Raw genomic sequence first — 23546 nt, 5'->3', positions numbered from 1 at the left:
CAGCAAGAGCCTCCATGGCTTGTAACAGAGGGAGCCCATGGTCTGAACTGGATCCTGACTAGTGTCACCATGTTAGACCAAAGGATCATGTCAGCTTGCAAAAACAGCAGTCTCACCCTAAGCCAGCTGGATGCAAAATGTTAAAGATTTGCTTAAAAGCCTCATGCTTTCTTTTTATTTTACTAGTTTAGTCATTTTCCCTCTTGCCAAATAAATGCAATTATAAGCAAGAAAAAAGGATTTTTTCAAGTTGACTATGTTGCCTTTTAATTCTACATTAAAAACCCAACTGCTCCCTATGCCCTGCCCAACAGGTAGTTAAATAAACAGGCCCAGGTGAGCAAAACTGCCAGTTTGAATCCTTCTTTATTTCATTTTTCTTTCCAGTTAGTGGGCTTATGCAAAAAATACATGCCTAACAGTTCCTAACAGTTTGCTCATTCTCAGCCTTTCCCCAGTTTCACCATACAGCTACAGAGCAGTCCTGACAGCATCCTTGCTCTCTTCAGTGAGGGCAGCATCTGTTGGGCTGGCACCAGGAGACAAAGCTTCTTGGCACTAGCAGGCCTCTGCTCCTCTGCCTGTGCTCCTTCCTAACTTGAGGTCCAACTCCCGAAGCTGCTGGAGGAAGCCGGAGTTGGGGCAGATCTCTCTGTGGGAGCGCACAGTCTGAATGGCAGCGGTGAGGGACATACCTTCACAGATCATTAAGAAAGCGAGGACAAGAGTTGCAGATCGACTGATTCCCATTGCACAGTGAACCAGTACTTTGCCTGGAAAAATGAGAGAGATTTGCAATTATGCCAGCAGGCCTCATGGAGGGGTTTATTGTGCTGGAGCTGAGATGGAAGCTGGTACTGGGGATGGGCAAGCAGGTATGTGCAGCCCTGCAGAGCAGCCCTGGTGCAGTTTCCCTGATTGGGGATTTTTACTGGCTGGGGACAGAAAATTCTTAATTGTGTTCCAGGATCCATGGTCACTTGTTTGAGCTTAGCTGTCAGTCTGACAGCACACCCTTATCCCTCCTGCCCAGCCTGCCATCCGTTGTGTCCCTGCTTGCTCATGTGTGGTTTTGGGAGTGATGTACTTGCTGGCAAAGTTTCAAGAGTTCACGCTTGAAGGCCATGCAAGGGAAGCAGCCTTGGCAGGTTGGCAGGTTACTTACTACCAGAGGGCTTGGAAACTTGGGATTTCAGAAGTACAATGCTCAGGATTGCTCACTGCTGTTACAGCAACACCCCTGGTTTTCCACAAAAACCTGTTTTTTTCCACAAAAAAACCTCAACTCACACTTGGTTTTCCACTCCTGATTTTCTTTTTTCTTCTTTGCTTAGGGCAGTAATACTTTCTGAGGGTGCTGACTGCTGGCCAGGCTTTTTTGAAAGTGTTTGAAGAAAATGGGCATTATCATTAAGAACAGCCATTTGTATATGGCATTTGCACCAGCTCACTTAAGCATTTTTATTTCTAAAGCTTACCCCATATAAATCACTGTTCTTCCATAATGCCTCTATTTCTGCCTGTTCTTGAAGTGACCAGTAGGAAGACAATTTATGAAATGTTTTTACTTTTCCAGAGATTTCAGTGCAAAGTATGCATCTTTGTTAGGAGTTCATTAAGAGTGACGTCTTGGGTCCTTCCCCTGTTGCCATAAGTGAGCCTCAGGGAGCACCTTTCAGGGATTCAGCAGTGTAATGCCCTCCTTCCCTCTGCTCTGCTTTTGGTTTTCCTGCTGTGATCATGAATAGAAGCAGCCATTGGAAGGAGATGAATATTTCTTTAAATGGTCTTATTTGAAATTAAAGAAAGGTTTTAATTAAAGGAAAATTTTGCTCTCAGATGGAAGAATTCAGGTTTCTGGTCCTTTCCCTCTAGATGTGAATAAAGAGCTCATTCCAGAACCTGAAAATTTGCATCTTGTAAATATTGTAAAATGCTTCAACTTTCAAAAAAATGGTAAGATCAATGAGAAATTTTTGAGTATGAAACTCAATTGTATAACTGTTCTACTCAATTATAACCATGCCTGAACATTTTCAAGCTCTCTTGTCCTTTGCTGAAGTCAGATCTATTTTTCTCACAGAGACTGTGACCCAGCAATTCAGCATTATTAGAGTAACAAGTGATTACAAGCAGGTGCAAACTTCTGACCACCTAATGGACAGCCTCCCATTAAGGCAGCTGAAGAAAATGTCTTTTTAGCATGGAAGTTTCTGAACAATTCTTCACTGGAAATCTTTACAAGTTTGAAACAAAGCATTTTCTACCTTTTTTTAAATTTTATTTTTTCTAGACTGTCACATATGTGGTCTCTTGTTCATTCATTGTATAGCTGTACAAAATGCAGCTTAGTGGCAATGCAATTTATATCCAGAAAAGATGAAAAATCAGTGATGACAATCCCATGTTGCTTTTTTTCCTTTGGAGATGGAACAGACTATCTCAGATGCTGCTTCTCTGCAAAATGTAAGGAGGGGTAGAAAGAACAGACCGCTTTTCAGGGCGAGCTCCTTGCTTTGTTTGTGCTTACAGCATCTTAATCTCTCTATTACTAAGGGTGCAAGACAAAAATATCCTTGTTGGATGATGAGCCTAGATCCAGACAAAAACCTCAGACTGATTGCCCCCATCCCCCCAGGTGTTAATTCTGGGTACTTTGTGCACAGCTTTTAATCTTAAATCCCATTTTGTTTATGACAGAGTATTTATTTAGCAACCATTCTAGTTCTGACTAATGATGATGGCATAGCCACATGCTCAGAGAGGGTGAGCATGTGTTGTGAAAACCTGCTCTGGCCAGCAGGTTTAGAGAAGTGTTGAATTCCACAACGTATGTGACACAGCCCCCTCTCATTATCCCAGCATGAGAAATCCGAGTGCACCCCTAAAGATAGACATGTCCTCAGTAGAAATAAATGGACAAATATAGTCTCCAAGGAAGTGGCAAAAACAGCTCTGGTGACAGCAGACTTGGACCAGGCATCAAAACCTTTGGGGGAAGGAAGAGGTTTTCAAATGTAAGGCCAGTTTTGCAGAATTTCTATTTCTGTTTTCTCATTCAGATACAATTTCATAGAATTTACTGAGATATTGATGCCCTTATTCAAGTAAAATTGCAGCTATCTGTCACTTCCATTAACTTCATGAAAATTCTTGGAAGTGAAGTCCTGATTTTTATGGGCATATATACGGAGAAATGTTTTGCACCCCTGCTAAAAGATAATGCTAATTTGAATTTCCATCAGACTTCTTTTTCAATATGCTGCACTTCCATTAGCTTTCCTACCAACCATATAGGGTATGTATGCTCTATTATCTTCCCCAGAGGAGGCACTTGGGATCCAAATAACCTTAGTCTGAGATTTTCAGAGAAGCATAAAGGAATTAGGAACACAATTTCAATTTGAAAAATCCTGCAAATAGGGTTAGGCCAAAAGATTTTTGAAAAATCTTTGCTTCAGTGGTTTGCAGGAGGCCTAACTGCAATGTGGTGGCAGGAATGGGAAATACAGACATTCACTCAAATGTGCACCCCAAAGAACAGAAGCCAAGGGACAAAACGTTCTGAAAATTTTTCTTGGAATCAGAACCACTCTTTTTTGGTTTTTAGTTTCTTTGTTTGAAAACTTCTGAGCTACCAGCACTCTACAACTAAAAGAAAAAGAATTTATGGTTTGAACTGCATCACAATAGATAAAAGCAAGCAAACAAGAAAAAAACAGAAAGAAGTGGCCTTAATGTTAGATTTGATTTTGCATTACTATATATTTTGACATTAAATCTGAATTTGTGCATACACTGGAGAGGGACAGGAGACTTGATGTTCTGAATCTAACTTTTGTAAAATTGTTTAAGTCCTTTCCTCACCCCCCCACCCCCCAACTCTATGAAGATTTCTGCCTTTGAAAATGCTCTGCCCTACCAGCAGTCTTGAACTGAAGACCAAGCTGAGCACAGGTATAAATGCTGCTGTTAAATATTGCCTGTTGTGGTTTTGTTGGAGGCACAGAAAGCAGAACAAATGCCAGGCTCCTGCTTGTACAGGCTGGCTCTCTATTGTTTTGTGTCTGTGTCTGAGAGAAGACTGTGTCCAGAAAGAATACACTGAATTTTTTTCCCTGTTTCTCTGGTTTATCTGCACTTCAGAAGAGTCTTCCTGTATTGGCAAAGACCTTTAGAAGGTGTCTCAGCAAAAACCTGGACAAGCCCCAAGTATTGACCTTGGTCCTAATCTGCATGATTCTCTAATCCCTTGTTCCCATGAGGATGTAGGTATATTATCTCTTTAACAAGTGCAATATGTATTCCAACATTGTTACCCTGTGTGCATAGTGAAACAAAAGCTATGATAAATGCTGGTACACTGACAATAAAATTACTTGTTTGTTGCAGATAAATCAGTCATGTGAAATGATTTAATTAATGTAAAATTGCTCTAATGAAAGCAGATTTGAATTTACTGTGTGATTATTTTTAGCAAACAAATTGAATGTTAAACTTGAGTAAGGAAACAAAAGCTGTGTTGCTATTTGGTTCTGTTTACAGGGTCAGACCCTTGTCTCTTAGCAGTGGCTGCAAATGGGTAAAGCGACACTCTGAAGCCCTGGTGATGACATCCTGCATGTGACCAGCGCCTGAAGCACGTCTGCTCCGTGGGCTGACTGTGGCGGGCAATTCCAGCCATTCCATCAGCCCCTTGCGGGATGCAGCTGAGATGTCCCAGCGCTCAGGCTCGGATTCCTGGGTGGCTGCTGGAGCACAGCCACAGAAAGCAGCATTCACAGAGGCAGTTGTGTGTTCCCCTGTGGTGTGGTAGGCAAGGAGGTTATAACCACATCTCCTGTACTACAGAATCTGCACCATGAGCTGCCATCTTCCAACTCTGCCCTCCCCACCCCCATCTGGTTTAACATACAGTGCAAAGAGAAGCTGGACTGGTCCCATGTTAAAAGGACCATGTTGCAACCTTCTCTCTGAGCATGAAACAGGATCCCTTAGGAATAATGGGATTAACTGAGGAGAAGTAGGGGCACTTAGCTTCTGGCATTATTGAATCTTGCAATCCTTATTTGAAATTTTGCACCACACATCTCCAGCTACTTTTTGCAGAGGCAGACAATAACTGTCATCTGTCTGGGATTTCTGCAGAACAATAACATTTGGTTTTTAACAGTGGATTATGGATATTCTATCCAGCTCATGCCTGCTGTAACTCTACTAACATCAAAGGGTTTGTACTAGGGATAAAGTTTGCACATTCAACTTTGTTGGCCAAATTCAAGTTGGGAAATTCAATGTTGTTGAACAAAATCAGTCATTAAAACACATAATAACTTATTGTCCTTTTGCTAATCATCATTAAATGAGCTAAATGTCCTAAACTAGCCTTTGCTTTCTTGCAGGATGGATTCAATTTGGCTTAAGATGAGGCTCCAGATCTGTCACCCATAGTCAATGTCACAGCTGTCCTCACTCCATTGGATCCAGCAGAAGTATTCTGCTCAGCAGGAGAGCTCAGCTGGGCTAATGGGCCCTAGAGGCTCATGCCATGATTTTCTCATCTCCTGTTAGGTTTTAGCCAGGTGCAGAATCCACTGCCTATTTCTTGATTAATCCACTATCTGTTTTGTCACAGCTGAAAATAGCAAGAAGCCTACAGAGAGCTTTTAAATAGTGGCAAGTCAGAGCAGGTAAGAGCTGTCATCTGCTACAGAGTGGGAGGTCAGACTGATGTATGTAATGCACCTATGGTGGAGTCAAGCAAGAGGACCCTTTTCTCCAGAGTTAAGCAGGTTTCATAACTCCCATCAACAAGAAGGTGACAGGAGAGGGAGCCTATCTTTTCATTTGCTCCACTGAAGTAGAGGAAGGGAAATGACTTTGAGAGAGTCTGACATTTCAAGATTTTAATGGCTGATTTTACCCTGCCTGTTTTAAACATGTTCAGAGGTCAATAAAAGGAAAAGCTCACTACTTGGGAACCTTTCTTTCAGCACAGTGTTAGTTTAATAGTTTTCATGACATGCTTTCATCAAGCTCTCTTTTGCTCCTTAGACTTTACAAAACCCTGCTGATTTGCTTTAGGTTTAGCTGCACTCCAGAGAAATGCAAATTGCACAGGTGGCCATGCAAAGGGTCAAGATTGATATTCAAGGTATTGTCCTTTGAACTTGAGCATGAGGGAGAAGGCCAGCACTTTCCCAGCTCCATGTTTTTCTTTGTAGGGAAGGGGACAGATTGTGCATCTGCTCACTCTTGTCTGAGCCTTCCCAAACAGCTCTGTTACATGGGCAAAAAAACTGCCAGGCTGTGCTGAAGGAAAGGCAGTCAAGGAAGTAGGGATCATAAAATAATGCTTACGTGGCATGGCTGCAATAGTTGTGCATGTACTTTCTAATTTCTGCAACAAAGATGATGAAGACAGTCACGGTGTGATGCAGCCATTGGCCACTGCAACAGGAACAGCTCCCAAGTAGGAGCAAATAAGTGCACACCCCTCTGCTTCCATGTGCTCACACTCTGGCACCCGAGTTCTAAGAAACTGCCTTAAAAACAAACTCCTTACATCATCAAAGACAATATTCTGTTCAGCTAAAGTAGAAATCTGGAATAAATCTGTCTATGCCATTTTCTAGACTTGTGGTGTAGAGCACCAGATTTTTTTCAAGCACGATGGAAATAACAATTCTTACCTAATTTTAATGAGTATTTGATTCTTAGTTTTAAATATGTTTGTGCCTATAAAGTCTTAACTTTGACTTGTTCTCTTAGGTAAAAAGGATACTATATTTCGGTTAAAGAAAAAAAAATTATGTTGAATTTGCTTGTAATAGTTAAGCAGCAGTCTTAAAAGATATCTTGAACAAACAGTAGTACCTCAAACAAACAGTAGTACCTCATTACATCCTGTATTTAATATGGACAGGCCTCTTGTTACCTGGTATATTTTTTTGTTGTTCAGTTTCACTGCTTATAATAAACACTACTTTTTTTCTTCTTCTAAATGATGTGAGTAACAATCCCCTCCCTGTCTCATCCCTGCACAGGTCACGGGTATTTAGCTGCTAAATTTCTGTACCTCAGGAAATTATGCTTCCAGAACATCTTGTTTATATATTTTCTAAACTGTTGTGCTTTCCTCAAAATGATGAATGTCAGCAACAGCTGGACAGTGTATTATTAAATTTCACCTTGTCTCCATTCCCAGAACTCTGCTTCCATATGGAGTTCAGTAAAGCAATATTAAAAGCATGGGAGCAGGGATGAATATGCCTTGAGCCGTAACTTGTTCTGCATTCATAACTTAGTATTTCAGCATGCATTTTACAAAGCACTAGTTTTGTTTGCTATTGTGGCTTCTACAATTCATCTGCTGTTTTTTGTCTTTTGTCAATTGATTTGGAACTTTAACATGCACGTGAACAGATTTTGGATCTTACCTTTCTCTGGAGCACTGCCAATAATAACTTCAATTGCAAATAGCATTTGCTGTAATAAAAATGGGTGAAAATCCAAATTCCCCAAATGCAGCCCTAAGTTGCACAAAGACAAATATTTTCTAACAGAACAGAACAAGCCCTCTGAAGAGCAGGAAATACACAGGTACCTAGAATGAAGGTACACTGTTTGCAGTTACTGTGTCTCCCCTTCCTGGCTAGTATGGTGTGGATCAGATCTACTAATGCATACAATTATACATACAAGCTGGATAGTTAGTACTTTAAGACCCCGATTGCAATTAAATCTCACCATGATGTAAGCAAAATGGTTTGCTGAGTATACAACTGCTCTATTATTAAATCACTTCTGAATAGTATCTGTACAGTTTTGTGGCACAGTGATGACTTGCTTTTGTGAAGGCTTGACCTTAGTAGTAATTATCTCCCATTGGCCCCAAGCCTCTGGTGCTGAACCTGGCATATGCTTAGTGAATCTGAGGGGTTTGTGGGTTGTCTTTCTATTTCAAAGTTATCCTTTTTCTAGCAACAGCATGACATTATTCCTGGCTGGTGGTGTTGCTTGATCTCCCTGCCATGGAACTGCTTTCTAGCAAGTTCTTCCCTATTCTGTGTTTGTAGGACTTGCACAGATTATAGCTTTATAGTTGAATCATCTTACTCAAATATGACACTTGTGTTGTATTTTAAATCCCATCACTAATTTGAAAAAATCAAATTATGTGCTTCCCCCCAGGTCAGTGTGTCCCTATAGGTAATAAAGGACACTTGCTATTTTGTCTTTTGCTGATAGATAACACTAGGCATAGGGAGAAACCTTTAAAAGCCTGTTCGGTGCATCCTTCCCTGTTTCAGGGAAACAGAAGAACTACCACTAGGAGTTCAGGAGGCAAGTAGGATGCTACTTCGTTTGGGTATCTCCATTCTTACTCACATACAGGTGGGTTTGTTTATGTCAAATAATATTTGATAACTTGCCCTGCTTGTCTACTATGCAGAAGATATGCAACATGCACAGATGGTCTAGTTACCTCTTGGGGAATTCAGTGCTGCTCTGATGTACTGAGCAACTGGATAGAAGTGAATGCTGAGATCAAAGTTTGGGTTGTCCTCTGCTTCTACTCCGTAGTAATCCACAGGCAAGTCACTGTAGAACTTGGGCCCAGTGTTGATGCGAAATCTCCCGGCAGCAGCATTCACAACGTGGGAGATGCCCATGCGGCTCAGCTGTGCCTTATCACGAGCAACATACCTGGAAGATGGGGAATTATATTTGCCTGCTGCATTGCAATGCAAAGAACATGCTGCTGATGGTGAATTTGTTACAATGGCAGGAAGTGGTAGTGGCTATTTTTTGACAGGTTGAACAGATTTTTTGACACTTTGAACAGGTTCAAAGTATCCATCAAAATGCTTTGAGAAGTAACTTGTTAGGAAAACTAACTCTTACATTTCCCTCATTTTTTTCCCAAACATATGTTTAAATGGTTCTCAACTGAGGAAAGGGGGTGATGGAGATATTTCTGCACAAGCTAAGGGTTTTCTGATTTCAAGGACTTTCTCACCAAGTCACCTCTGCTAAGTATTCATCAGTTCAGACAGCTGATGCCATCTGGCAAAGTGAGGAGAAAATGAGCTTGATTCTGTTTTACCTAGCTTTAGCATGACTGCCTGAAGTACCAATGCCACAGCTTCAGTGGGCTGTTGCAGTGTGTGACTCCTGCAGTAATGGGGATATTTTTTTAATCAGTTAGGATGCATTTCCTCTATGCTACAGCATCCTATGCACTGTTCAATCTTGTTTAACACTTAGACCTGTTATGAGAGGTCCCCAGATTAGTGCCTAGCTCTCTGTTTCTAAATAAAGAGTGGAAGATTTGGGGGAAGAGTTGCAATAACCTTCAGCCCTTCCTGTGTCTTACAGGTCTCCCACATAAAGGTTTGGCCAGACTTCATCCACATGCCCTGTGGGGTGTGTGCGTGTGCAGAGCAGGCGCCGCAGCTCCTCCAGGGATGGTGTCCCAGTGCTGCTCCCACTGCCAGAAGTCCAGCTGGAGGCACTTCTTATCCTAGGCCGCCGTAAGTCCTGGCTGCACAAGGAGTCCCAGGCCATCCTGAAAGGGGAGAGCAGACATTCACCATCAGTCAGAGATATTTCTGACAGGCCCCATTCTTCCTCTCATCTTGTCAAAAACTTGATTAAAACTTCATTATAGTTTTAAGGATTATTTTCATCATAGGAAATAGGGAAGTGCCTACAACTATCTAGAAATCTAGATGCTATTATTAGCACAGTGAAAAAGGCCAGCCCTTGATATGCCAGCACAAGGCTTCTGGTTTCACATAGAAACAGGTAATGCTATGGAAAATGTCTTGTGTAAATATATCTACTCAAAGGATGTAGAAACAAAGTACTAACGTGGTATGCTGAGGTTTTCCTTTAACCAGGTAACTAGGACCTCCTTATATATACTTAACCTGATTTGTCTTCTAATTTGCTCAACAAACTGTTCTGGACTGAGTAGAATCAGTCATGCAAAATCATATTCACTTGTTAGCTATTAATTGTCAGCTTCAATGAGGAAAACTCTGTAAGGAGTAGTTTGGTTCTTTCCAATGGTATTTACTGGCCATACAGTTGTCCTCATGACAAATGTTCATATTAGAAAAAATCTGGATGAGTTACAGTGATTCCAGCTGTCATTTATATGAGCATTGACTAATTTTTTTAGTAAGTTGTTTTAATTTGCATTCCTCTCTTCTCTGCTCCCTCCAAGAGCTATCCTATTTCTAATCTTGAAGCAAGTACTTCAGTTACAAGGAGAAACACTTTTTTTAGGCATCACTTTATCTCTGGAATTACTCTGTTTCCATATGGTACATTTCTTTTGAAATAGTGGTTCCTCTACAATGCTAGCTGTAGATTTGAACTGTTGGGAGGATTTTTTAAGAGGGGAATAGAAATTACATTTTTCCCAGAGTTCTGTTCTAAGAAAATACTAAACTTTTTTTTGGTATGTTCTAAAAATGAGCCAAACATCTGCATTACAGAGACAGCAGGAAGTCTGTCAGCTCATGAGCCTTAAAACAGAAGCACCTGTCTAGGACATGGGTGAAGTTCTAGTCAATGAGTCAAAGTCTTGCCCTGGCACTGCCTGAAGCATGTCTTCTACATAAATGATTTGAGGAGTAGTTTGGGGTAGAACAGTCCAGGACAAACCTGAAATCTTGCATCTTTCTGCTGAACAGGTCTATTGTTAACAAATAGGTTATATTCAAGTTCAAGCACCTTCATATTAATGCAGTGCTTTGCTGAAGGGCAAATGGAGCAATTAATTCCTTGAAATATCCATAGAAAAGAAGGAGGGGATGGTCAGGCCACAGAATGGTCCCAACATGGCTTCTGCCATGTACATGGGGTGATCTGCCTTGCCATCCAGTTGCCAAGAGGAGCCTTCTGTCATTTCAGTACACCTTCTTCTGCCACCTTCATGGCCTTCATGGCAGCTCTGGCCTCTTGGATAGAGTAAGTTTTCACCAAGTGATGTTCCCAGAATGGTCTTGTATTGTTACAAGAGCATTACAAAGAGCTCCACTGTGGAATGTGCTCCCCTCCCAAATGTGCATATCTCCTCCAGTCTCAGCTTTTACTGTGAAAACAAAAGCAGATGTTCTTGCCCATTTTGGATGGCTTTATGCAAGAGGAGGCATGGAGGAGCTCCCTACTGGAACAGGCATTTCCCATTGATTTTGATCGCTGCTTTGACACTGGCCACCCCAGTGTCCCCTGTGCCAGCTCTGCCTGGCTCCTGCTGGTGATCTTGGACATTTCTCTGATCCCGCACAGAAGAAATGGGACTTGAATTTCCTGTGCCCTGACCACAGAGCCATCTGCCAGTCCATTAAGTACTTTTAAGAATAACAACCTCTTCCAATCCTTCCCACTTCATAATATCTGCAGCAAACGTTCCCCTTTTTTGATGTACCTAATTCTTTGCAGTGTGGCTAATGACTACTCTAGGGCACTTCTTACTCCCTGTAAAGTTGCTTTAAACTGTTTTGGTTTTTTCTTATTCAGTACTGCCTGTTATCCTTTTCTCTTGCCCTCTCCACTGTATAAACACTTTGATTTTCCTATTACCTTGGAGGGCTGAAGGCTGCTGTCAGCATTGCTTCCCTAAGCCTCACAGGAGCAGGGCAGGTAACTGTGACATATAGTGCACCTAAGGAAAAGTGCTCCTTCAAAGACTGTTTTGCTTTGTTTTGTTAGAATTGTTTCTAGAAGGGAACATAACTGCATAGGCTGGGCAAAAGGAGGTACTGTGTGCTACATGGATATTTAAAGCTGTAGAATAAGTCTTTATATGATGGGACTGCTTCTTCAGAATTATCCTAAGATGACTTTCAGCTTGTGCTCACATGGATATTGTATTATAGATAAGGAATTTATTCCTGTTGAAACACAGATGTGAACTGCTGATGATATGTACAAAACTTATTCCATTTTCATTCCGGTCACATTTTTTTAAACTAGAGAATAGCATCCGTTTGTGTAAACTCTACATCCAATAAAAAGGAAGGACTAGATTTCAAATTTCAAATGTGAACTGCAACTAACAGGCTGTGAATGATTCAAAAGCAGAGAAGCCTCAGTAGGGCTATTCAATTAATATGCTGAATAATGAATGCACTGAAAAAAGAATAGCTTTCCATAGAAAATTTACAGACAGAAAAACAGGATAATTTTTTTTCTTAATAAATGACTACTCAGTTCTGGCATTAGTCCAACATCTTAACTCACTAAATTTATACATGCAAGTGTCATTACTGAAATGCACATGTTTAAGGAAAACAATGCTATGATTAAAATTTTGTGTCATGTTTTATAAGGAACATGGATAGATTAAAAAAATAGTGTGAAAGGAAAATTATTATATGTAATAATGTGATGTCTGTTCATTTAAAAAATATGGTTTTAATGATTCTCAGCTCAATTCCTCTATACTGACTTTTTGTAGTGGATCTGTTTCTGAGATGTGTGTTGTATGAATGAGCAATACAATTTTTAAAATGCTGGTTTCTGAATGATGATGACATGAAACATTCCTGATCTTTGCTCTGTTGGAGTTGTATTATGGTAATTACTCAATCACATAGAAGAAATTTTTCCATTATATTTATAATAATTTTGTATTGGGTGGTACTGCAACTGTAATTGTATCTGTACTATGCAATAGAATTTCCTTAACTACAACTAGCAGGAGGATTGCAATCAGAAGCCTGTTGCAAGCAGGTCATTCTGACAATGCAAAGTGACCCACAGTATGATACAGGCTGTTTGTGCCACCATCCCCACCTGCACCTGTAGCTACCTCCCTGGATTCATGTGTGTTGTTGGCTTTGCTGCAGTTGGGTGATGAGAGCAAACAGGTCAATGGTTCCTCATGTATCAGCTATTCCAGGAAGAAAGTTGAATTCCCAGTTGAAGAAAGGAAAGTGGTCCTGCGAGAGGTCCCACATAATATCGCCTTCATGACTTTAGGATTCATGTTTAGGATTCCCATCTGCCCAGCAGGGAATGCCCCTACGAACTGCATATACTGTGGATGCTTTGGTTGGGTTTCAGTTAATTCAGTGACTACGGCTTTATCTGTAGCATAATTGGTGCTATTCAGTGCCATGCTGGGGAGAGGGCCTATAGGGACTTTAGATTCCTTTACAGGTGTCTCAGTCCTCAGAAACACATGCCACCTTTTATCCAGTTTCTCCAATTCCACGATATTTAATTAAACAACAAAATGAAAAGTCAGTGTAATTTGACAATTTGACATTACCTTGATACAAGATCAAGTTGAGAAGATGGTATGAAGTCTGAGATGAAGCAGCAGAAAATCCTGCAGCATGATGCTGTGCTAAGTCAGGAGGAAAAAACAACTCGTGTCTGGGATATTTAGTAGAAAGCCTTTACAACCTCTGCTTTAACTTGCATTTTCCAATGCCAAGATAAAGGAGGGATTTGCATATACTATAAGGATGTCAGTATGCTCATTTTAATCAAGTATCAAATATTTTAATCATCCCAGGGCCCCTGTTGGGTTTTCTGTATGGGTAGAACTTAGCTATTTTCTTAGGATGTTAGTAAAGATATTTCTGAGTCTTTAAATCCTGAGAACAAAGCAGCCTCCATCCTGTGTTTTCTCAAGCTTCTATGTGCTATAGCCTTGGCATTCCAGTGAAGATATCAGTCTGGCTATACTTTGACTAGACTGATTTGTGGTGGTAAAAGACTAGGCTGAAGCTCAGGGCTTGGCCAAGTAGGTCATGTCAAGTTCACGCCTATCATGTATTCAAAAGCCATAAACATTTCTCAGAAAGCCTATCCCCTGTAAAGGTTCCTCCAAGATAACATATGTTTGAGAGAGGGTTTTGTGTTGCTACATCGCCACACAAATGACATGTATTGCTGTCATCATTCTTTCTTCCTTAGCGTTTAACCCAATAGTCTCACCGGAGTCATAATTTATCAATTGCCAGGAGCACTATGAGATATAGATGGTATGAATCAAATGCAGCAATGACTGAGGTAGGGCTGGCTGGACTTGAAAGCTGAGACAGAGGCAGTGTCTAGGGAGGCACACGGTATTTGAGTAGCCAACTGTTTGTAAGAAAATCTCTTCAGCAGCTGGAGGATGTAATCTGAACAGCACTCCCAAATTTAGTGTCGGCTTCCAAACCCACTCGCGCAACCCAACTATGCATTTATGGCAAGGCACCCACTTGGTGGGATTTGGCAAAATCCATTAGGTGGACTTGCTCTCCACAGATCACACAAGGCCTATGTTGAGGAGCTGACTAAATCTCTGGACTGGACAGCTTTGAGCAGCACAAGACAAAAACATTTGATTTTTTTTCCCTCTCAGTATTGCATTGGTGTCCTAACTTTAGAGGAATAGTGATGTTTCCCCGCTGTCCCAGCAAAATTTTCTCTGTGCGCCATCCAGGGAAATCAGCAGCTACATTTTTGATACAAAGCACTACTCAAATGTAAGGAAGAAATTAATCAACCCATTTTGGTTCTCAAACATGCTGAATTTACCACAGTGTCCGCTGATGTTATGGATTGCTAGGCCTCAGAAGCCTCAAAAATGTCTAATTTTTTCACAGGAAGTCTGTGGGCCAGGCTGCAGTTCTCAAACCTAATGGTTTTGACTGTTTCAGGATGTACATTAGCATGCAGGCTCCAAGGCAGGGAGGCCTCGGAGTTTTTTTCTGTGACTGTAGTATAAAACATTCTCTTGTCATCAGCTGGTTAGTACATTTGTATTTACCAACCATGTGTGCAATTCCTGACAGTGGCTAGACAGACTCAGCCATCCTTTGCTGTGCAGCACTGTTGTACCAAGTGTGCAAAACCTGACCACCTGCTGATTTCGCTAACTCTTCTGCGTCTTGAACCTATATTTACTTTATTCTTTAACCATGGGAAACCAACTCTGTAGAGTTATTGCCCAGACAGCATCTTTGAGTGGATAAGAGAAGTGAAAAATATGAACAGCAAAATTAATTTTCCCTAACCCATCATTTCTTCACAAAATGCAAAACCATGGGTTGCATGTACCTAGTGGCATATTTGTAATATAAGTGGGATTCTTACCATGTTCATGAGTCAGGACAGAAGCACAGACAGAACCTGTGCCAGGCAGACAAATGTACATGGAGTATACTTTACAGAAACCATGGCTGACAGGTAGCACCATCACAAGGATTGCAGAGATAAGAGCTAGTCTAGCCAACCCAAGCTCTTCTGTGGTTTCTTCACCACTGAAGCTTGGGTATATTTTGTTTCTGAATTGGATTTTTTATTTACTAGTTACGAATTTTACATGCCCTTTTAACAGTGTGCATTGTAACTATTTAAAGCTGAGCATTAAACAGGACCAGACACTGTTAACAATCTGCATGTTATGATATTTTTTTTGTGTAACTGCTCGTTATAGCATCAGCTATTAAGAATTTATTACTGCTTCATTTTAGGTGGTGCTTTACAGTCATTTAATTACAGCTATCCAGCAATCATGACATAAATATGCATGGAGAACCCCAATGTAAGGCTTTTACCTGCCAAGACCAGAGTTTGGGCCCTCAGGTGGCAATGATGTCATTGCATATGCAGGGAAACAGAGATTTTAAGGCTGCACAGGGAGCTGTGTTCCTCCCAGCACTAGGTGTTCATGAAGTCATCAGCTGGAGCAAGAGAACTGTAGAGCTCTAAGGACCTGAACTTGGCTCTTGGCAAGCAAGTAAAGCAAAGTCAGTTCCTTTCCAACCCTAGGCCCAGCAAAGATGATGTGACTTTTGGCTCTGAGCACAGTTCAGCTGCAAAACTAGGCCTTTGGAGCCCATTGGTACCTCTACTCAGCTGCCAAGTGCATCCTTACACCCATTAACCCAACCTGATCTGGTGGACCAGCAGACACACTTCATATGACCCAAAGACAGTAGCTGGTCCAAAAATGCATCTATCACATCTCCATGCTATTTATGACTGCAGCACCATGCCCACATTTCACAGTCTCTCTAGCTCCCAGCCAGGCTACTGCTCCTTCATGAAATATTATTGCTGGTGTCCTCTCCTGCAGTGGACTTCAGCCATCAGAATTCACTGTCAGTTCTGACAGTTTCTAACTCCTTCCTCTATTCAGTACTGACATTTTTCACTACTTTTTGAGAAAACAAAAATCCTAATCTATAGCATTATAGCACTAAGCAGCTCTTAGACATGCTATGAAACACTCTTGATATCACTATGTTTGCACTTGAAGACAAGCTTACCTAAAATTTAGTTGTTCTGTGTTAAGGCTGGCTTTTCTTCTGGGCTCAAGGATTGTTAGATCACTGTATCTCTCTTGCTTCCAGCAATAACATGTTGGTATTCTCTGAATTGGTAAGCTCTGTTTTTCCTCCTGGAAGCACCCTCAGAAGCTTACTGAAAAGTTGAAGGATGAAACATTTCTGAAAGACAGGCTGGCAAGTTGATGCAGGTTGCTCTAAATCAGGAGCAACATGTGCCACTTTGATTTTCTCTTGGAGCTGCCAGCCAGAACCAGCTGGGTTGTCTGGCTGACACTGGTTTTTTGGTACAACTACTCCAAAGCCCTAACCCTCCCTGAACAACATAAATCCTAGCTGCTTTATCATGGCTTGTAGCAATGTTTTACCAATTATTTGCAGCCTGCAGTTGCAGGGAGCGTGTGTTGCTCTCATTACTGGATGATGTTAGTACAGCATGACCCTGGGGAGAGGTACAAGTTTGGATTTATTCACAGATGGCCCGAAATGTGCTGAGTCTGTTCCCTGTCACAGACCTGGTGGCCTGGAGGCTCACCTTTGTGATACACTTCAGCCTCACATTGTCACTGTGTGGGAGACAAAGCCTGTCCATTCTGTAGCACAAGCACATTCTCTGCTCCATCTCCATGGCTGTTTGGGCTGAAACTGTGACTGCCATACAGCCTAAGTCCTACACTCTTTTGTGTGCAGTCTGCTACGTAAGGGGTGTTGATTTGGACAGCACACATCCAACTGAACACAACATGAGAAAGCCAGGTGGGTTCTGGGTGTGCTGCATCAAGCTTGCTCAAAGGACAAAGTGTCACTTGGGTGTTGTTTCCAGTCTCTCAGCCAAGGTTTTATTCTTCAGATTTACTCCATGTTGCATATTCTTATTCTAGCCTCATCAAATTTTCCCAGGTCACCTTCTAAATGACCTAAAAGTCATGTTTATTTCTTGCTTTGGCAAGGTTTAGAGGCGATGGATTTCCTGTGCTGTGCCTTGCACAATACCCCAGTCAGAATGCAGTCTCTTAGGTCAGCATCCTGTGGCCCAAGAGAGTTTAGCAGCCCACATCTGAAGGTGAATGAGGCTGCTGTTAACAATAACTAATACAGAAGTGTCCTCCAGCCCAGAACTGAAAACATCAGGCTTCAGAATTCAAAGAATCCCATTACAAATGAATGGTTTCTGCCCCAAGGATCTAACCAAAAGGACAGCACAATGCAAAGTCCTTCTCCCCTGTGACTAGCTCTGGTATGTTCTTCTATCTTAAAAACAATATATTGTTGCTTTTTCTTTTTTTTTTCCTTGTGTCTCTTCTGTTTGAGGACATTAGAAGTTTCACTGCTCTTTGTTCTCATCCTGTGGTCTCTACCAGCACCACAAAGACAGCTCTATGCTACCCAACTTCGAGGAGACAGCGCACACTTATTCTCTACGCTGGCATAGCAGGAGCATTGAGTAACCTGCTAGGAAGTAAGTTGGGAAACAGCAGGAGGTAGGGAGTCAAGATTCCCTGGTGTTTCTTGGGCACTGGAATGCCTTTTATACACGTTATTACAGTGATCTTATGAGGAACCCACCACACAGGTGGAGATGGTTAAGTGAAATTTGATGATTTTTCTACATCTCTCCACAAGTCTGAGCTGGGAGGCAGCCCAGGGGCAGTGCTGCCAAACACTGGTAGTGATAGCTGAACCTGAGTAAAAAGTTGCCCTTAGGTTTAATGTGGGTCAAAAGCCTTTACTCACCACTAGTGAGCAAAAGGCAGCTTACAATAGGAGGTGAGTAACCGTCAAGGCTGGACTTTCTCTTGGGGACAAGGACTTTAGGAATGCTTTGGTAGATGTTGGTTTCAATGCTCAAAAGAAAATTCAGAACATGCAAAAACACCAAGGACAAGAAACCCTTTTTATCACTGTGCTCCTGATACCCTTGTTTCTGTGCTTGCAAAGTCCTTTTTTTACAGTTATTTAAGAAAAATAATAGCATGATCTCTTATTAAATGCCATGACAATGATGGCTTTAAACCAACTGTGCTAATTGTTTCTTTACCTTTCTCACACTCCAGCCTCTCTGATCTGAGACTTGCTAGCAATTTGATAGCCATTGCAGGACATGGAGAGGTCTGGAAGGTTAGTTCCAGTAGCCTGTATTTCACACCAGTGCCTTCTGGCAGAAGGATAAATCACAGACAGAGCTGATTGTAAGTTCCTGTGGCCCAGGTTTCTGGCTACAAAACTGGGAAGGATAAACACCTTCTTAAGCACTGCAAGACAGGAACAGAACAACAGAAAGGAATGGAAATCCTCTCATAATGCGATGGCTAGAAGCAATCCAGCTGGTCTGTTTTATTCCCACCATGAGAACGATGGTCAGTCCCAGTGCAATCTTGGCCACCTGTCAGATCAAGTTTGTGAACTCAGGCTTATAGGAATTTGACATGCTCTTGTCTTGGAGCATGCTGGTATGATCAATGCAGATTCCTCCTACAGCAGTGACACAATGTGTACACTACCCATGCAGTCCCAGATGCCCCTCATAAATCATTAAAATACCAGCTAGTTCTAATCAAATCATTTGAGTTATAACGTAATACACTATTTGAGAACTAAAACCAGTAAATCAAGTTAGTACAGAGGTCAGAGTGAGACTGAACACAGCTGAGGCTTGCTTGCTGATGTGTGTATAGTCTAAGGGATACAAGGAAAGGAGATGAAATCCCAAGTTAGCTAAGCATATTGCTTTCTTCTCGTTGTAAAATCTTGCTACTAAGTCTATGGAGAGGAAAAAAATAGGAATTCATCATATTCTGTAGCAGAGCTGATTTGAGGTCTAGAATTTCCCAGCAATTATGTTAGCTCTTGGGATTATAGGTATTTCTGATCATTTGTCCCCCAGGTAAACGCTTACCATTTTTCTAAAACAAGCTAGCAGTTAAAAATGTGTGCCCCCAAATGTCATAGATCACCCACTACAAAAACAGAACCTATTTTCTTCTATAGCATAAAAAACAGATAACTTCTAATACAAGAATTAAAAAAAAAAAAAGTTAAATCACATTAGAAGGCAGCTTGTTATGGTTGCACTCTTTAGTGCACTGGGACACAACAGGAACCTTTGTGAAGAGGAGGCTGCAGTGCCCAAGTGCTGGGAATCCATAAGTTTGTGTCCTGGGGTGCTACTGCATAAACCCAAATAATCAGTGCTTTCTTTTCTATATGGAAAAGGTTGAGGGCTATCTAAATTTTTTGAGTGTTATCTGACTCTGAGGACAACATGGTATGGGGTATGGCCAAGCTCCAAGGCCAAAAAAAAAAAAGTTTGGCCACCATAAATGGTATCTGCCAAAGAATAAATCTGAAGGCTAACTTCCCCATTTATGCTGTATTTGCATGCACATTTTGTTTCTTATGTCATACTTAAAAGAGACAGTAATTGTTTCTTCCTTCATGGCAAAGACAGTCTGGAGCAGAGGATCCTGCTCTGCTTAGGCTGCATCATTCTCAGTACTGCTGAGTACCTCCTCATGTTTACTTCGTACTTTTCCCTTAAACCCCTCTGTCCTAAACTGGACAGAGTGTTTTTAAAGCCCATACAGCAGAGTCACTTGGCACCTGAGTTATACCTATGGAGCAATATTTCTCTAGTGGTCTGCAGGGGAGGCTCCCAGAGGCCTCAGCTGTGGTAGCCTCCCTTCAGTCACAAACATCATCAGAACAGGACTTGCTCTAGTTCTGCAAAAGCTTGTTATTCTGGGCACAGGCTTAGCTTTCAGGAGGTGCAAGTCATATGAACTCTTGGGGTTCATGCTGGCAACTCTTGAGCTGAAACAACTGGTGACGCAAACCAGTAATCGTGATGCAAACCAGTGATCCAGAAAGTCACCATAAACCAGTGAACAAAGCCTCCATGAGTCACTGGCAGTAAAAGAACTAGCAAAAACCAAGGCAGTAAATAACAGGTGGGGAACAGAGTCAAATTTGGCCTGTGTGAAAGATGCACCAACAGCTCCAAACTGGGTGCATGTATGGAGCAAGATGGATTAATATTGTGGTTTTTTCTAATTAAATCCCAAGCAAGTCTGAATTTCTCTCAAATGTGGTGGTGAAATTGTTGAAACATAGAAGGAGAAACAATGATCAGTTTCATTAAAGGTGCAGCACAGCTTGGTGTGGGAACTTAATGAAGATTTGTTAGTTAACAACTATCTCCCAACTCATTTAACATGCTCTCCATTTAATTTGCTCTGCTATTGCAAATGCGAAGCCCCAAAGTCTTTTCATGTCTCAGCTTTCATGGCTCTTGTAGTCTCTGCAGTGTCAGCAGGAAGCACAAACCAAAGACTTAGAGTCTGGACTTGAGCAATGTATATTTCTTTTAATAAAACGCAAACCCAGGTGACATTTCTGGGAGAAACAGGAAATGGAGTCTCTTTGGGGGGCAGGGGGTTTTCACAATACTCAGAAACTTGGCCCAGATTTCTGGTCCCTCCCTTTCTTCTCCACAAAGGGCTTGTATCATTTTAAGACAAACTTGGATCCACTGTATGTTGTTGAGAGAACCTGCTGGGAAATTAGGTGACTCCTGCACTCCAGGGCAGAGGAAATGTTTGTTTCTGCTTTGTGTTTTTAGGAAAGTAGGAAGATGAAATCCAAAATAAAACACAACAGATGGGAATCTCACAGAGACAGACACTGGGAAATGTATAGACAAGCTTTGTTCCCAGTTCTTGAGCTCAGAATTTAGCCAGTAAGTTGCAGAGAGACTTCAGAAAGACAATGAAATGCATTTTGGCTTCAAATACAGTTCCTCCAGATTCCAATGAGAGTTGTGCACGTGAATCTGAAGGCAGAGTATAGCCAGCAGTATGGGGAATAGATGTAATATGAGAAACTCTCATGCTATATTATTATAGTCTGAATTGTTTCCATCATTTTGGGTTAAGTAATTCCCCACTATCCATCTCTGAAGTGCAAACAGTACAGCCTTGATGTGCCCCAGGGAAAGGAAGCAAACCAGCCTTTGAATCTTTACCCAACCTTCCTGCTCATATTTTGCTTTCAGTGAGTAAGTGTTCAAATCCTTTAATACTTCATTCCCATAAAAATATATTTACCAGGGGTTTTTGTGGCAGCAGTGAGGCTGTGTTTATTATTTTAGGAACACCACACGACTAGCTTTAGAGAAAAGACAAGGCAGGAGCATGGAGTGCTGCAAATCTATCAGAGAACAGCATGTTTTCCACCTGTTGAGGCAGCAACTACAATAACAGATGCACATAATAATTACCTGTACCTCAAAGGCAGCACCAAGTCCTGCACCTTCTGCTCCCCACCTAGCAGACAGCTTGGTAACAGAATTAAAAAAGACAGGTATAGAGACAGAGTAGGTAGTGTTTTGTGAAGAATGAAAAAGCAGCTCTTATTAAAAAGAAACTGGAAGGTGGAAGATGAGAAGGAAAGATCTGAGGCACCATGATGCTAAAAGAAGAGCGGAGCTAAGGAACTCTAGGAGTGTACCTTTTCTTTAGAGTGGCAGTCAGGTTTTTGCTAATACCCTTTCCAAAGCTGCTTTCATTTGTACTCTCAACATTAGAGATAATATCTGCTGATAAATAGGTGCCCCGCACACCTACTGGAGCTCATTCCTTTCCAGAGATAGATAGTTCTGCAGTGGCAAGAGGGACACACAGGGTAAGATCCTCATCTGAAGTGACACGATGACTGTGTGCCAGCACCGTGTTCTTATTCCTCTCTTTGCTGCCTGGCACTGGGATTGTGCTGGAGCTACATTTACCCTTTTGTTTGCAAGTGTCCCAGAGCACCTGGTGTAAGAAGGGCAGGAGAGAGGATGAGGGAGCAAGGATGCATGGCAGGTGAAAAGTCTTTGGTCTTTCCTGCTTAAGTGCTGACACTTGAAAGGGTCCCTTTCTCCTCTTCCTCTGACTACCCAAAGGAAAGTGATGACATTTGGCTGGGTGAGGAGGATGTGGCCTCTGGAGTGATTTGTACCATGGTAATTCCTTGTTACACAAAGGAACAGATCCTTCCTAGAAAGGATTTGTAGGGGAAATGACCTCAGGCCCCATTTAATCTTGACAGAAGAAGATGATGAGAAGACTGTGTGCTGAGTTGGAGTTTTCCTTTGAATTCCTATGGTGTTGAAGGCAGCATTATAAATAGACACACTATCCTTTTTACCCTGGTACAATTCTGTCTCCAGCTCTCCATACAGACAGCAAGTCTGCTGGTTGGTATTTAGCAGGAATTAATTTAACCCAGTCTTCTCCTTCTGTACTCTTTTACTCCAATCATCACAATGGCTTCCACAGCCATCCAAGCATATTTCCTCAATAAAAATTTTCTGAGGAAGACTGATATTAAAAATCCCATTTCTGTCTGAAAATTTGATCCTAGTTAAAAACAATCCATAAATGCCCCAAACTATAAAGAGTTAGTATTAAAAAAGGGAGGGAAAAAAAAAAAAAAAAAAAGCAAAAATAACTCCCCCACCAATGTCTTACTCTTTCATTTTGTTTCTCCCAGGTTTTATTTTTGAACTGCATGGCATTTTATTCATAGTCTGTTTCAGATTTTCTCCAGTGTAACTGGCTGTGCAGTTTCTTCCTTCCCAGGATCGACTTGTGAACATCAGCTGAGAGGAAAGAAACCCACATCCAGTGTTTCATGGCTGTTATCTTGAAGATAGATATGTAAGAAACTTAAATACAAGCCAGACTGGTATTTAAATAAAATGGGTTTGGTTTTTTCAAGCATCTTTTTCAGCCAGAGATCCTCAGCCTGTAAGTCCAGTTGGAAAGCAAACTCTAATTTCACAGATACCGGAGTTCCCGAGCACAAGGGCTCAGCCGCTGCTCTGTCCTGGCCCTTTCGGGGGCTCGGAGCTGGCTGTGGTGGGGTTTCACTGCTCGGTGCAGGTGCTGGCCTCAGCGGGGGCTGCTCTGTAAACAAGCTTAAAGGTACTTGCCTGGTGGTCGAAGCTCCCGCGCTGCGGTGTCTTGGATTACCTTTGTTTGAATAATACCACTCACTTTCCTCCTGACGTGCCAGCTGCACGACAAATTTCTAACCTCTCCGGGTGTTCAGTTTATTCAAAGCCTATTTTTAATTCTGTTAATTATAACCCGTACTCCCGTACCCTCTTTGGACCTGCAGCAGCCGGGGCGAGGCAGTTGCGAGGGCTGAGCTGTGGAGGAGGCCGGCCCTCAGGCGCTGCCAGCGGCTGTGACCGGC

At 41.7% G+C, this 23546-nt stretch overlaps 1 protein-coding gene across 1 annotated transcript; it reads right to left on the bottom strand.

The window, feature by feature from the left end:
* Window positions 1-354: 354 nt before the first annotated feature.
* LOC102103235 (dual specificity protein phosphatase 13B-like) lies at window positions 355-23498 on the bottom strand. The gene is made up of 4 exons (XM_005520513.2): window positions 23281-23498; window positions 9380-9571; window positions 8489-8709; window positions 355-773 (listed from the first exon to the last, which is right to left on the bottom strand). The coding sequence occupies exons 2-4, from the start codon at window positions 9568-9570 to the stop codon at window positions 559-561; spliced, it is 627 nt and encodes a 208-aa protein (XP_005520570.1). The 5' UTR covers window position 9571; window positions 23281-23498; the 3' UTR covers window positions 355-558.
* Between the last annotated feature and the right edge of the window lie 48 nt (window positions 23499-23546).

Source organism: Pseudopodoces humilis, chromosome 9, assembly GCF_049639895.1.
Source record: "Pseudopodoces humilis isolate 2021_Gansu_Grassland_sample_001 chromosome 9, ASM4963989v1, whole genome shotgun sequence".
NCBI lineage: Eukaryota > Metazoa > Chordata > Aves > Passeriformes > Paridae > Pseudopodoces > Pseudopodoces humilis.
Note: the sequence above shows the minus strand (reverse complement) of the source record. Positions and strands in the feature narration are given on the sequence as shown.

What these genes read in the sequence shown, in the direction of transcription:
- LOC102103235 (XM_005520513.2), bottom strand. Translation starts at nt 9,570, where the DNA reads ATGGCCTGGGACTCCTTGTGCAGCCAGGACTTACGGCGGCCTAGGATA. An exon ending in AACCTTTATGTGGGAGACCT is followed by an intron (nt 8,710 to 9,379) that starts GTAAGACACAGG and finishes CCCATCTTCCAG; the next exon opens with GTATGTTGCTCGTGATAAGG. An exon ending in AGCACTGAATTCCCCAAGAG is followed by an intron (nt 774 to 8,488) that starts GTAACTAGACCA and finishes TCATTTTTCCAG; the next exon opens with GCAAAGTACTGGTTCACTGT.